This window comes from Coccomyxa subellipsoidea (assembly GCF_000258705.1).
Source record: "Coccomyxa subellipsoidea C-169, whole genome shotgun sequence".
NCBI classification, from domain to species: domain Eukaryota; kingdom Viridiplantae; phylum Chlorophyta; class Trebouxiophyceae; family Coccomyxaceae; genus Coccomyxa; species Coccomyxa subellipsoidea.
The window spans coordinates 1,054,168-1,068,044 of NW_005178023.1; the positions used below are offsets into that span (position 1 = coordinate 1,054,168).

General features: G+C 54.6%; 4 protein-coding genes across 4 annotated transcripts; 1 reads left to right on the top strand and 3 right to left on the bottom strand.

Moving 5' to 3' along the window:
* Positions 1–364: 364 nt before the first annotated feature.
* On the top strand, positions 365–2,942 carry COCSUDRAFT_19866 (hypothetical protein; the record flags this gene model as incomplete). The annotated part of the gene is made up of 6 exons (XM_005643688.1): positions 365–646; positions 755–853; positions 974–1,147; positions 1,697–1,978; positions 2,542–2,684; positions 2,831–2,942. 6 exons carry the CDS (start codon positions 365–367, stop codon positions 2,940–2,942), a joined length of 1,092 nt encoding a protein of 363 aa, XP_005643745.1.
* A 294-nt stretch (positions 2,943–3,236) lies between these two features.
* Positions 3,237–6,376, bottom strand: COCSUDRAFT_59686 (hypothetical protein; the record flags this gene model as incomplete). The annotated part of the gene is made up of 7 exons (XM_005643689.1): positions 3,237–3,422; positions 3,715–3,900; positions 4,374–4,505; positions 4,825–4,929; positions 5,218–5,428; positions 5,695–5,981; positions 6,248–6,376. 7 exons carry the CDS (start codon positions 6,374–6,376, stop codon positions 3,237–3,239), a joined length of 1,236 nt encoding a protein of 411 aa, XP_005643746.1.
* Positions 6,377–6,417: 41 nt separating this feature from the next.
* On the bottom strand, positions 6,418–7,218 carry COCSUDRAFT_59687 (hypothetical protein; the record flags this gene model as incomplete). The annotated part of the gene is made up of 2 exons (XM_005643690.1): positions 6,418–6,708; positions 7,087–7,218. 2 exons carry the CDS (start codon positions 7,216–7,218, stop codon positions 6,418–6,420), a joined length of 423 nt encoding a protein of 140 aa, XP_005643747.1.
* Positions 7,219–8,478: 1,260 nt separating this feature from the next.
* COCSUDRAFT_26029 (very-long-chain 3-ketoacyl-CoA synthase) lies at positions 8,479–13,589 on the bottom strand. Its single transcript, XM_005643691.1, has 11 exons — positions 13,500–13,589; positions 13,149–13,249; positions 12,859–12,939; positions 12,373–12,488; positions 12,220–12,268; positions 11,853–12,059; positions 11,458–11,625; positions 11,105–11,241; positions 10,602–10,818; positions 10,120–10,307; positions 8,479–9,833 (listed from the first exon to the last, which is right to left on the bottom strand). Exons 2-11 carry the CDS (start codon positions 13,245–13,247, stop codon positions 9,686–9,688), a joined length of 1,410 nt encoding a protein of 469 aa, XP_005643748.1. The 5' UTR covers positions 13,248–13,249; positions 13,500–13,589; the 3' UTR covers positions 8,479–9,685.
* Positions 13,590–13,877: the final 288 nt, after the last annotated feature.

Below are 13,877 nucleotides of genomic sequence, written 5' to 3' on the forward strand. Positions count from 1 at the left end.
ACTGGGATCCCAGAGATGAAATTACAAGAAGTTATTCGATTGTATATAGCAAGAGAGAACTACATCATTGTAGAAGATATTTCACCGGGTTTTCTCTTGCAGGCACTTAGTTGATCGGGCCAAGCAAATTGGGCAGTGACAGATGTTCTCAGGAAACGATACGAATAGCAACCTTCACCTAGATGACGAAGAAATTCCTTCTCCACCTCCGGAGGAGCCACCTCTTCGGCCAGCTAAACGTTTGAAGACAGAAGGTCGACACCTGCTGAGACACTTCCTGTAGGTGCATCAAGGGCTTTCAAAGTATGCACGAGAGATTCCCTGAAACCTTTTCTGTCACCAGGTGGTTCTTCTGGAGCCTCTGATGCTGGAGGGTTGTCAGAACAAGGTATATGATCGTATCCCAAACTCCCATACCACAGATCTGTGTGGGTTGGCCCGCTTTGCTTCTTGTCTTGGATCTGTTTCTGTCACTTTGATTTCTGATTTTTGCATCTCAGCAGGGGCCAGTCAGGTGGAAGCAGCGCTGGAGAAAATTAGATCCCACATCAGCAACCCGAAGAAATTTAAGAAGGCATCCCCTCTTCTGAGGCAGCTGCTGAGCCAGGGAGCCATTTCCAAAGCCCACAGCAACCTGCTATTTGAGGTGCCCACTTCATCCTTGTGACACATGTGCATAGGTCACCACACGTTTGTTGTTCTGTGTGGTAGCGTGAGCTGCTGCTCTTGACAGAAAATTTCATTGTCCAACCAGGCCTTGAAGGGAGCGATGAGGCATCCAGCGCTGGCAGTGGACCCCACATTGACGAATGAGTTCCAGAAGCTCTTCACTGTCGCCAGCAAACACGCAGAGGTGAGCACCTCTGACCTCACAGCTTCCCCACAAGCGTTCCAAACCTTTTCATGCACTGTGCCATCATTACCGGGGCGTCTGTGCTAATATCATTCATGAGAACGGATTTGCATGATGCAGCTGTTCACAATGCGCCAGAAGGGGCAGCTGGACGTGTATGGGCTGTGGGGGGTGCTGCGCGGTCAGTTGCTGACGGATGACTCATTTGTGTACAACCGCGTGCTTAGCCGGCTGAAGGACAGCATCCAGCATCTGCCGGAGGCCACAGAGGAGGACGATGAAGCCCTCCTGCGCGTCAAGGTGCCTCTTTTAGGCCTGCCATTGCTTGCACCCAGCTGGCTGATCAGCTTTGTATGGGTTGAGCCTCGACCTGATGTTTTCGCCATCGGCCGGTCTCCATCGATGGGAACCCAATAGCACAGGCCTCATATGCCATGCAACTACCATATGATCTGCAAAGCACAGTCTTTCAGACAGCACTTATATTGTGAGATTGCAATGTTTGCAGCCACACTGAATTATAAAATTACGTAATGTCACCAGGAGCGGCTTCAAGAAGAGGCGAACGGAACTGCCGGCAGCGGTGAGGCAGCGGCGCCCCAGGTGTGGCTCCTTGCTGCACCTGCCTGCCATTACCTTGCATCTCCCCTGCATCTCCCTTCAAAAGAAGTCATCCTGATCCACATCCATCCCGTCCTGGACGTCATCATGATCCTACCTTTATCTCAAAGGCCATCTTCGCGTCCGCTGTGCAGTTGAGCACGCCCTGCGAGGAGCTGGGGGCTAGTGGCAAAAAACACCTCGAAAAGCCCATAGCCTCCACCGCCTTACAATGTGCAGCAGCCACATGATGCTGGTGACTCAGGACTAAAGACCTGCCGGCAGGCGGCGACGGCGCCACCGGCGGAGGACGCGGAGGCGGACCCGTTTGGGCTGGAGGAGATGATTCAGAAGGCGGAGGCGCCGAGGAGGGAACGTGCGACGGCGTGGAGTTCGCGGGAGTCGCTGGCGATGAAGCGCGAGGCGCTGCTAGACTGCCTGGACACCGCGCGCTCGCGCTATGGCCTCGCCTGGGCTCGCACCTCCACAGACATTGCTATCCAGGCACGGGCCCCTTGTTTCGGCGTGAGGCTCTATGCGCCTCGGAAATAGGTAAGAGACTATCACCTCCACTGACAGAGCCATCCAGGCATGCCGCCCTCCACATTCTGGCTGTGGGATTCTGCCAACACATGTCTTCTCGGGTCTTTGAGATGGCCCAAGGAGGGGTAGGATATGTGGCACCTTTTATATGCAGCTTATCTGCAGACGCAGTTTGCCTCCTGGCAGGAACAGCATTTAAGAAATTAATAATTATTTAGTGGGCACGCAGCCACCCTCTGGATGATGCTAGGGGAGGAAAGCTGACTTTGCTGCATGGCTGCACAATCCGGTGTTAGAGTTGACAAAAGCAATTAGCTCATCCCTTACCAGGTCCCCTGTAGGGGCATCAAGTGCACAGACACAGCGTCAATGTTTTGAATGGCGGGAAGTGGGCTCCGCGTGCATCTGAGTGCTGATGATCACCCTTGCAGCTGCCCAAAGATTCAGAATTTGTCTGTGGACTCGGCAACTTGGCATAGAGCAACCATTGTTGGCACAGGTCAGAAGTGGCGCAAAGAGCCTGATGAAGCATGTTGTCTGTGCAGGACCTGCACAACAACCGTGCCAAGTTCTGCAAGTCGCAGCAGCCGCGCATCGACAGCCTCTGGCGCTTTGTGCAAGACCAGCGCATCAAGAGGAAACAGGCATACACCGCCGCCTGTGCATTGCCTCTTCTGCACTGCAGGCCGTGCCATTGGGCTCTGTGCTCCCTGCTTTGCACCCATTTTCTTGAGGTGCCTGCCTTGCTCTACTATAATAACGAGTATGGTCGATGCCGGAGACTTGAGAGGGGCTGCTATGGCTGCAGGGCCCGTCGGCAAAGGAGGCGCGAAGGGACACGACGTCGTTTGAGGCGGCCAGGGCGGAGTGGGGCAAGGCGACGCTGTCTGTGCGCGGTGGGGTGGGATCGACCGGAGACCACCGTTCAGAAGTGTGGCTCGGATGATTATAATTCAATTCTTTGTGACATGCTGTTTGTTTCCGTGTTGAGGTTTTTGGTTGAGAAGCGGTTGGAGAGCTTTGTAGAATGGAATGGATTCTTACAGATGGTCACACTTTAATCTGGGAATTTGAGAGCATCAGCAGCTTATTTGCTGCAAAGACAAACACTGTAAGCACTTTCCTGTCCTGGTCTGTCCTGTCCCCATATTCTCATGATCAGACGTGCTCTGCACAGCTACAGTGGCTCCACGTGCATGCTCGCACACGTACTGAGGAGACCTTTGACAACCGAATGCAATCAGCGGCGCGGCCGCGTCAGCACAGGCCGCTTGACGGCTGCGGCGGTGCGGCCGAGCGCGGTGAGCGGAGGCCTCCTCGCAGGGCTGCTGCCAGGTCGGAAGCCCAGAGACTGGGTTCCGCCGGCTGTGTTGCCCGCCTGCTCCCGCCGCCTGCTCATGCTTTGCAGCGCCCTCGCTTCCAGTGCCTGCCGCATGCAGTTGCCATCTTAAGCTTAAATCTTCACAAAATGTGACAAACGATTGCAGTCGCCGAGCCTGGGTTGAGACCTCCTGCAAGACCTCAAGATCCCCAGGCCAAGTGAATGGCAAAAACAAGCGAAGCTGAGCCATTGAACACATGAACACAGCCTTTGCATGGTATGGGCTGGAAACCACGGAATCTGCACAAGCAACAGGCAGACGATGTATGCCCTGGGGTCCTGAGATCACCATTGAGACAGCCTTACCATGGATTGGGAAATCTGCACTGCAGCTTACCTTGCGATCGAGGGGCATGAGGGGTCCGCTGTCGGCCTCTGCTCCGTTGCCATCGTCCATCTCTACCAGGGTGGAGGGCAGGAAGCGCATGGGATCCCATGCGGCCGTCTCAGGGGCGGCGCCGGCCGCGGCCGGTTGCTCCTGAGCCTCCGCGCCGCTCGCAGCAGCGCCGCTGTTTGCAGCATCCTGCATGCAGTTATCAACATATTTTCACACGTCTTTCCGATCCATGAGGGACAGGTGCGTCGCAGCAGCGTTTCAATGACAACCTTCCAACCTTGTCTATCCTGGGATCAAATCAGAGACAAACCAAAAGACTACAGATAAGGTCTGACACGCAGTGTAGGCTCTAAATTCGATATCCGTCAGATTGTATACACATTGGGCGTTAAATGAGCAGGCAAGGTGCACTTTCTTATATTCATAGCCGCAAGAGTGGATCAAGATCCTTCATGTCCTATGGTTCCTTTGGGGGGCTTGGTTCTGTGGCAGTAACAAGAAAATAAGGCACAGGCATAATACATTACATGTGGACGGGAAAACCCCATCATCACTAATGGTTCTTACAATAATACAACGGGAGTGTTGTGTCCCGCGCGAAATTCCATACAGGGTTTTCTCCCCATTTATTGCAATGCTTGAGGGGGTTTATGGCGCACGTGGAGGAGGTGGTTGGTGCGCTGTTCGATGGCGCCCAGGTACTGCATGAGGTTGGCCGTGGAGGGAATGCCGCCGCCGTCCAGAAGCTCCTCCAGCCCAGAACCCGCGCACCCACTGCGCACCCACAGCGCCTGCGGCCCACACACACCCGCATTCCTACTTTCTTGAGCTTTGAACCAGGTCAGCGTCTGTGGCACAGACTCTGTGCACTGCTGCGACCGCATGCTCGTTCCAATGTGATCCACTGACTGTGCTTGACCTCTGGTTTGGAGAGGGCATTCATTGAATACCATACAACGACATGCCTGGGTTGGCATCGAGATAACAGGAATGGATCAATTTTTCGAGTGATCAACCTCCTCTGCTGAGGCAACTGCCTGTCAGACAGTGCCCGCGCAGCTAACTGCGAGCGAATCCTTCCTTGGAAGGGCAGTTGGCTGGACGGCTCACCTGGACGGCCTCTGCGAGGGCGGCTGCACGGCCGTCCGCTGCAGCTTCGCGTGCCTCCCACGCCGCAGCAGCCGCCTCCGCCTCCTCCAGCCGCTCCTGCAGCGCCTGCAGCAACATCCAGTGTATTAAGGTGGGGCACAGACACACCGCTATGCTACACCATGTTCCATGGGCAGCGAGTGAGCTGTATCAAAGGCACACTGTCGTAGAACGGATCTTCGCAGTGATGCATGCACTGCTAGCAGCATGACTGTTGGGATATCTGACACATGGGTATCTGTGCATTTGAGGGCGCTCTTTGGTAAGTGACACTCGTGAAGCACTGCTCTGCAGTTACTCACATATCCTAGTATGGATCAAGAATGCCAACAACAACAAAAAAGGCAAAGGCACCTGCACGGCGCGCGCGTGCTCGGTGTCCTGCGCAGCGTTGCTGCTCTGCCAGCGCTCCAGCTCGGCCGCCACTTCGCGCATGTGCGCCCGGAGCTGTTCTATGGCGGCGTTGACCTGGCCCACATAGCCGAACAGGCGGAAGTTGCCGTCCTCCTTCGCGCTCAGCTCCACCACCAGCGCATCCACCCCCGCCGTGCCTGCACGCACACCCCTGAATTATAAAACCTATGCCCACTGGACTCCAACCTAAATCTTTCCCCATCGGCATCCTCAGGACTCTTCGAGACAGTCGTCTATCTAGCATGCATTGCAAAAGCCCTGGCTGGCAGGGAGTGTATCTGAAGTCTGAGTACCGCGCCCACGGTTAAGTGAGTGTTGCGAGTCCAAGAAGGGGGAAATATATGGCAGCATTTGATTGCAGCTTTTCTGCACAAGCACCTTGCCTCATGGCAGGAAAGCATGTTATAGTGATCATACAGTAGTAACGCAAAGCAATAAAATGCAAGTGCCGCGCCTGTGGCTTCGCTGATGCGCGCGAAGGCTGCAGTGAATTCCTCCAACCGCTTGGCCGCGCCCGCAACGCCGCCGCCGGCCGCAGCGTCCTTCGAGGCATTCCCTGCAGCCGGTGACGAGGCAGCCGCTGATGTGTCAGCCCAGCTGGGCCGCCGCGCCTGTTTTGGCGCGACTCCGCGGGTCAGGTCCTCGCGCAGCAGCTTGCTGGTCGACTGCGCTCGCTCCGCCAGCTCGCGGCCCCTCTGTAGCTCCTACACAGCAGCAGCCAACTTGCTTGTCAGCTGCCAATTCCCTTGCAAAGGATCCACCTTCCAGAGGTGCAGGGAAGTGCGCAGCCACCAGGAAAGGGAAGCACCACTGGCATGTCGCCCCAGACAGAAGAAAGCAAATAGGTGCAGTGAGAGCATTTCAAATCAGGTCCTACAGCAATTCAGGCAGGGGCAGAGATCACCCCCAGACCTCATGCAAAGCGGTGTATGAGGTCAGGGGGAAGCGCAGGGCGACAGGTGCTGGGCACCTTTTGCTTGCGGTCGTGCTCGATGAGGTGAGTCAGCTGCCGCCACTCCGCTTCTGCCGCGGCCGTCTCCTTGTCGCCCGCCATCTTCAGATTGGCCGCCTCCGCTAGCGCCTGCACATCAGCCGACATACTTTGCGAACCGCACCCTTTGTGCCTATTGTAAGATGCCTCTAGAAAGCTGTCCAGCTCTCAGCAATGGGTGGCAGCAGGCGGTTTAAGAAAGGGCGTGCCTTGTTGCGGGCGAGGCAGGCGGCGCGGCTGGCTTGAAGCAAGGAGCCGGCGCGTTCGCGAGCGGCCGCCAGCTGCTGCGTCAGCTTCTTCTGCTGCTCGGCCATGGCCAGCCGCTCCTTGCGCGCGCCGTCTATCGTGTCCCGTAGCGCCGCCGTCGCCGCGCGTCGCGCGTTCAGCCGGTGCCAGGCCTGTTCCACCCGATTCTCCAGCACCGCCATCGCCTTCTCTGCCTGCCACAGCCAACATGGCACTTCTGCAACAAGGGATCTTTGTGAACTACTGTAATGCGAAGGGCTAGTCCGCTCTTAGAGCTGGAGATGGCAATGTATTGCATCACTGGCATTCCCATGAGGTGCCTAAGATGCAAGCGGTCCATCTGGCACCTGCAGGTCCGATCAAGAACACATCGCCTCGTCCGCTTCTCCTCCGCAGGGTTGACTAACAGATTGCGTGCTTGTTCTGTGTGTTGCAGCATGACTAATCATAGCATGAGCATCTCTCAGCAAGTGTGTTTGGAGAGGAGCATCCCCACAGTACCGTTCCAGTGAGGTCCAAAGCGAGGCTTATCCGGGTACATGAGGAGTGACAACCGCGAGAGCGAGTCCCACCTGGATGTCGCACTCGCGCGCAGAGTTGACGCCGCCCATCTGCCGGCGCTGCTCTGCGATCCTGTCCTGCATGGCCGCCACCTGGCGCTGCAGTTCTCCCACGCGATCCCTTTCCGCCCCAACCTGACACATGTGCATTTGCCACTTCAGCATTTAATCCTTTCAACAGGGTGCGAGGGCACGTCGCTGCCTGCCACATCCTTCTACGTGCAACCTGACACAATGCAAAAGTCCTGATCTCTAACAGATTGCATAATTGTGATCGGACTAGGCTCTGCCCTCTCTCATTCACTAGCACATGTAGCCCTTCTCAGGCCGGGCAGTGGTGCACCCACTGAGTCAAAGGTACATTATGCAAACCCTCGAGCAGTGCTCTGAAGCTCTTGGAGTAAGATAAAGGGAGTGTTCCAATTGTAGGGGCGCAGTCTAGCAATTACATGCAGCACTGGGGGCATGGAGCCCCTCCATAAGGAGTTGAAACTCTCGCTTGAAAGTGATTAGGAAGGTACAGAGACTGATGACGTGCAGTACCTTTCTGGTGTGAACATCGGACTGTTCTTGGAGGTTTTCGATGATCGCTGCTGCAGAGGTGGTGGTGGGTCTCACTGAAAACTTATTCTCCAGCAGTAGCTCCTCTTTGAGCAGCTCATTGTCTGCTTTGAGCTTCTCGATCGCAGCCCTGTTTGGTGCGCGATAACTTCATAAAGTGTTGGAACTCAGTTTCAATGAGCGGCGTGACCATGTGTTTCCTTGGGAAAGTTGAAAGAATTGGCAGCTTCTACTAGCACGTGACAAATACCTCTGTTTGGTGAAGAACTGCTGAGTCTCCGCAAAAACGCTATGCCCGTTCGCAGGGATCACTGTCCGACCTGAGATGACACACGGTTCAGAAGGATGTTTGGAAAGATGTCGGGAGTCGTGCACAAACGGAGAATGCCTTACCTGGCATCTTGAATGGTGCTGCCCAGCCTTGAACGTGTAAGTTACATTCTTGTAGTTGTCCTTTTCAATGAGTTCGTTGCGAGTGTGGTGGCTGTCGCGGCAGAACTAACGGTGGCAGTTACAGTGCCTGCCTAAATTGGACTACGTCAGAGGGAGCATAGGGAAAATTATGGCCAACTTCTAAACTCTCAGATCGATTATAATTGCCAGTGTGGTTTACATATTAAGGTGACACAAGGAAACCATCTGGAGTGTGTGCTGCCCTTGACACAAGTATGTGCAAGTTTTTTTGTTCATGACACCTGTAGGCGCTCACCATGATTATGTGATCACCTGTGCCGGAATTGTGACTGGATGTGTTGTGACGTTTCTACAGTGCAATTAACCAGAGCCTGGATATCTTGAACAGCCGTAGCGATAGATGCTTGTACGGAAAGAACCAGGGTCATTGCTTTGGCAAATGTCTTTACAGTGGAGTCAGAAACTTATCTTGCAAACACTTCAACACTATCCCTATGTCCAGTGCAGTGCACTACGTGCATCAACATTGATCATGAACAGCACCCCAATTATTCTTCAACTGCCTATTTGGAGCACTGCCACACTAAGCAGGAAATGCTGCACATCTCATCTGATGACATAAATAATCCCTGCAACTTGCAACGCAAGCTTTTGACATATCATTCAAATAGAGGTGCTTGCACAAGTCAGAACCTGGGCAAGCAGAGAGCAGGAGAATGCTCAAGCAATGCAGAAGCCCTTTTTTCCTTTGGAAGTGTGGCATCCCATAATTTAAAAACGGTGCAGCTTTCATACTAATCTTGGCATTAGCACAACAAAGTGCAAGGGATGCAACTGAGCTCGTCCACAGCTCAGGCTGCTCTAGCCACTCGCAAGGACCCCAGGTTATCAACCCAGGGCACAATAATAAGCATAAATGCAACTGCTGCCTTGGCTGCCCTGCCAGGAAACACCTCAAACCCAAGGCAGTCTCCACCCACTTCCCCCTCGTCCTTCTGGAGCCACATGCGTTCTGTTCACATGCTGATTACTCTGATGATGACCCCTGATCAAGCGTTGCACTCCCCCCAGAAGCCTGAGAGGCTCCCGTGACAGTGACAAATCTCAAGGTTGGAGGAAGCACCTCCGTGGCAACAGAATGAAATGGATAGACAAGTGCCCAAATCTCCAACTTGAGGCGGCATGGATACTAAGTCTTGGTATGACATCCAACAGTCCTTCGCATCCACAAATGCATAAATATTGCATGCAGCAAGTTCCAAAGACGGCAGAAGAGACCCCAAGCAACAGCTTCCAAAGAAGTCTTAGCAATGCGACCAACAATATCATTCAACCACCTGTTCAATCACACAGGACCAGGCAAGAGAGCAATTTAACCTCCAGCACGTTGGCAGTATCATTCGTTCCCACAGTGCCATGCCAGCCCGCTTGTGCGCAAACACATGGGGGCTCAGAACCAGAGCTGCTCCAGCAAAGTATTCGTCGACAGTGCTCATGTCAGCAGAAACGCCAACTGCAGCCTTATCAAATCTTGCAGGCACTGCAGCACGTGCAGAGTCTACCCAGTGTCCACAGTCTGAAAGCAGCAGAAGACTTTCTGACAGGCGGGAGGCTGGGAGGTCCCCTGCGCTGAGGCTCACTCCCAGCACTCGTGGCTGGCCTTGACGTTGCGGCGTGCGCGCCAGACAGCGGAGTTGCACTTGAAGCCGCCGCCGAAGCCCAGCTGCCAGATGCGGTCGCCGCGCTTGAGGCCGCTGAAGTGCTCGATGTTGGACAGAATGTACCTGAGCCATCAATCCTCATCCATCAGCACACTGCCCCCTCATGATGTGCTACTGACCGATACATGTGCCTAAGACAACCATCCGTCCAAGAGACAGCCTGTTAAAGAAAACCACGGTGCACTGCTGAGCTGACCTGACCAGAATGCCAGGTGCTTGGTCATAAATAGATTGTGTCTGCAGGGGGCATCCTCCATAATTTCTTTCCTTCAGGTACCGAAGGCCTCAGATGACCGCTGAAGCGGAGCACCGACAACTGGCAGCAGGTCAGGAAGGGAATACAACGCACCAGGTGGAGGCGGCAGAGGTGTTTCCGAAGCGGTAGAGGGCGTCCTTGGAGGGCTGGCACTGCGCGGGCGTCAGGCTCAGCTTTTCCTCCATCTCGTCGATGACAGCGCGGCCACCAGTGTGCAGCAGGAAGTGCTCAAACGCGTTGTTGAACTTGGGCACGTACGCCTTGTTCATCACCACCTTCACCTACAGCAATGGAGAAACACTGCGTCAGCCATCAGGACCTCTCAAGACACAATGGACTGTCTCATGCATGCCAGTCCATCGGTGTATCACTCAACACCACAGCGGTGGCTCACATGGAAGCACTCGATGACCACAATATACACAAGCACGCAACAGGGATGATCACCACCCTATTGCGCATTTGCAACTGGGACTAGTAAGGACAGTACAGGTACAGTAGAACCACCTAGCCTGCAGTCAGAATGTGGGGTGTACAGGGAGAGGGACACCAAGAAAAACGAGAGGGGGGCGCACCATCTCGGTGATGGGGAGGGTGAGGGGTCCGAGGCGCTGCAGATTGACCTTGAGGGCGCGGCCGGCGACGGAGACAACGTTACGGCGCAGGAAGACGCCCTTGATGCCCTCGCTGTCCTCGCCGTTGCCCATGCAGCCGAAGGCGTCGTCCTCACAGCCCAGGTGCACGCGCACAGTGTGCACCAGCTCGTACTTGGCCCGCCTGATGTCCTTGGGCCTGCGCGCCACCACAGCCGGATATCTCAGTTGACCCCTTGAGAACTGCCTCATTCCACGGCAAGGCTCACAACCCTTGCATCGCCGGAAACGAGTCAGTACAAATCCATTTGACAGCGTATTTCTGCAGCAATGGCTTATAGTGCAAGTCATGTGTTTCTTGTAGAAAGTGCCTCACATGAAAACTTTGGGTCGGATATGGTCGGACAGGCCAACAGCAGTGAATAATCTTATCATGCACAAGGAAAAAAAGGAGAAAGATTGATGCGATGAGTGGAGGAGCACACCTGTTGGAGAGCAGGGCGCCGGCACCGCCGAGGCGGAAGAGGCAGTTGCAGACGAGCATGGAGCGGTCGTTGCCCACGTACCAGTTCTGGGTGATGTTCTCGTGATTCACGATCAGCGCCAGCTTGTTGGGCATCGCCTGCACACACATGTGTCAGCATCTGTCAGCAACCCCCGATCTGCACACTGCTGAACTTCAAGTACACCCATCGAATGTCCAGCCTGGATGATCCAGCTGCGCGACTCAGACACTGGCACTGTCCTAACAGTGTCAGAGACAGCACCAAGCAGGACTCGAGAGGTGCCAGTGGGTAGCACTTGAAAGACACTGCAAAGTTCTGGGGGCAAGGCGTACCTTGAGCAGGTGCTTGACGAGGTCGATGCAGATGAGGGAGGATGAGCAGCCCATGCCGGACAGGTTGTAGGTGAGCACGTCGCGGCGCAGCTTGAAGTGGTTGGTGATCATGGCCGCCATGGACGGGGTCGGCGCAAAGCAGGAGCAAGAAACAATCACGATGTCGATCTGCATGGCACACAGAATCCATGCTCAGCCTGTTGCGTTGCATGCATTCCTGGGTCGGAATCTTGCTAGCTGTACAATGCAATCAGGTGCAATGACCTGCCACACTACACTGCGGAGAAGTGCATGTGACTTCACTGACACACGGATGCTACATGCTTTCCATTCCCAGAACAATTTGAACTCGAGACCAGGTGGATGTTTCAAGAGTGTGCAGATATCAAGCACACCTCCTGGGGGTCGGTGTTGGACTTGGCAAGCAGATTTTCCACCACGTCGTAGAGGACCATCTCAGACTCCTCCAGGGCCGCCTTTAGTGTGGTCTTCACCTCGCCATCCTTCATGGCGGCAATTCCATCAGACAGGCCGGTCTCATCTCCCAGCCCAGACCTCTCCAGTATCTTCTCCTGGAACTCCAGGTTCGCCTCGGTGAACACCTGCAAGCCACATGTCAAAACACATGTCAGCTTCCATTCTACATCACCAAACAATGGATGCATGTCAGCTCGCATGCTGACTTGATGACTCTGCACATGTCACTACCAGAAGAAGCAGAAAAGCTTTGGTGCGAGAGAGCAGCTGATTGGAAGGACTCACCCCCTTGAGACGGATCTCATCCATCAGCCTCTTCCTGGAGCACTTCAACCTGCGCAGAGCATGAAAAGGTCAGTGAAGTGTACATCAAAGGCTCAACCTTTGTTGCAAGGAGCTCAATGCACAGCTGCATGGCTTTCAGGAATGAAGGCTTACCTCTGAGGAGGTGTGAAGCAAGAGAAGTCCACGAGCAGGACACGTGGCACAGCTGGCCAGAGAAGTGAGATGGCTGCATAGAGGAAAACAAGCACTGCTGCTGCGCCAAGGGCGTACTGCAGCACACGGAAAAGCACAACATTGCTTAGCTATCTACCAGCAGGGCTGCCTGCCCGAGGTGATTTCAAATCTGCACCATTGGGACCATCCCGCCGCAAAGGGCAACCTTGCTGTGCACAGCATGAACGAACAGTAATGCTGATGAATATGAGCATTCATGCATGGATCCCAAAGCCATCCAAGAATCGTGTTGGAACAACGGCCACCCCATTTCGTTTGAACGATGTGGGAAGTAAGGAAGGCCTCGAAGGGGTTTCTGTCGCTTTCCACCAAGAAAAGGTGCATCGATAACATCGTAGAGGGTTAACACAAGCATGCATGAGCAAAGCACCGCAAAAGGCCACAAAAAGTAATAAAGATGCTCACCAGCTTGTAGGTCGGAAGCTCCCATAGCCTCTCTTTCTGACTATTGAGGAAGTCAGGGTTGAGCAGCGTGTCCTTCTCCGCCTGAAGAACGATCAACGTCAGAAAAGCTGAATTGGAAGTGACCAGAGAACTGATCTTCCAGTTCAAGCAGGGAGAGCTCTCTGCCACAGGTCCGACACAGTCAGAAAAAGTTGCGAGGCCAGCTGTTCCAGCCAGAATTGCTTGTCCGAGACCACTTCCGAGGCCGACCAAGGTGCATTACGCGAGACAAAGGCGGGTCAGAAACGCACCACGACAAGCGTGGCAGCCAGAGCTGCAGCCGAGGCAAGCAGGGTCGATTGTCCAGTGATGCCCCACCGGTCGGCCAAGATACTTCCTAGAGCCGACATTCCTGGACCCACAAACGGTACAAATCAGTAGATGGCACGCAGGCACTTCACAGACGCTGCACCCGCGTTTGGGCGGCACGCAACCCTATGGCCCTCGCTGTGCGTCATATCAAACGACCCGCAGAGCACGCTTCACGCAGCATTTCGCTCTACAGTCGTGCAATTGTTCTGCAAAAGTGCAAATCCCCGATGGCAATGCACGCTGCGGTGAGACAAGGCGCATATACTTTTTCACGCAGGATTTGAACTTGCCTCAACGCTTTCGTTCCGACTAAACTCCTGGCGGGTCAGCGGCCTCCTTGCTGCAGCTCAGCCGGCTCTACAGGTGACCTACGCAAGTGCAGACCTCGAGCAAGAATGAAAGCCTGCCTCGCTGAAAGGTCCTCTATTGGTGAGGATGCAGTAAACTCCTCGAAGCAATGGTCCCCCTCGCAGCCGTGTGTCCGCGGTTCCTGATTAGGAACAATAGACGCGCCTGCGCAACTGACGAAGCAGTCTGACGAGCAAGTGACGACGAACTCAATCGTGTCCTGCATCGGCAGTCACTGTGCTCCATGCACGAGCTTTGTTGGCCGTCCCTGGGAGAGGGGCAGCTTTGTGTGCCGCCCCAAAGACGATTTGTCATGCACA

Coding starts and splice junctions, on each gene's coding strand:
- COCSUDRAFT_26029 (XM_005643691.1), bottom strand. CDS start 13,247: ATGTCGGCTCTAGGAAGTATCTTGGCCGACCGGTGGGGCATCACTGGA. Junction 12,489..12,858: donor AGCTTCCGACCTACAAGCTG/GTGAGCATCTTT, acceptor CGTGTGCTGCAG/TACGCCCTTGGCGCAGCAGC. Junction 10,819..11,104: donor GGCGCCCTGCTCTCCAACAG/GTGTGCTCCTCC, acceptor GGTGGCGCGCAG/GCCCAAGGACATCAGGCGGG.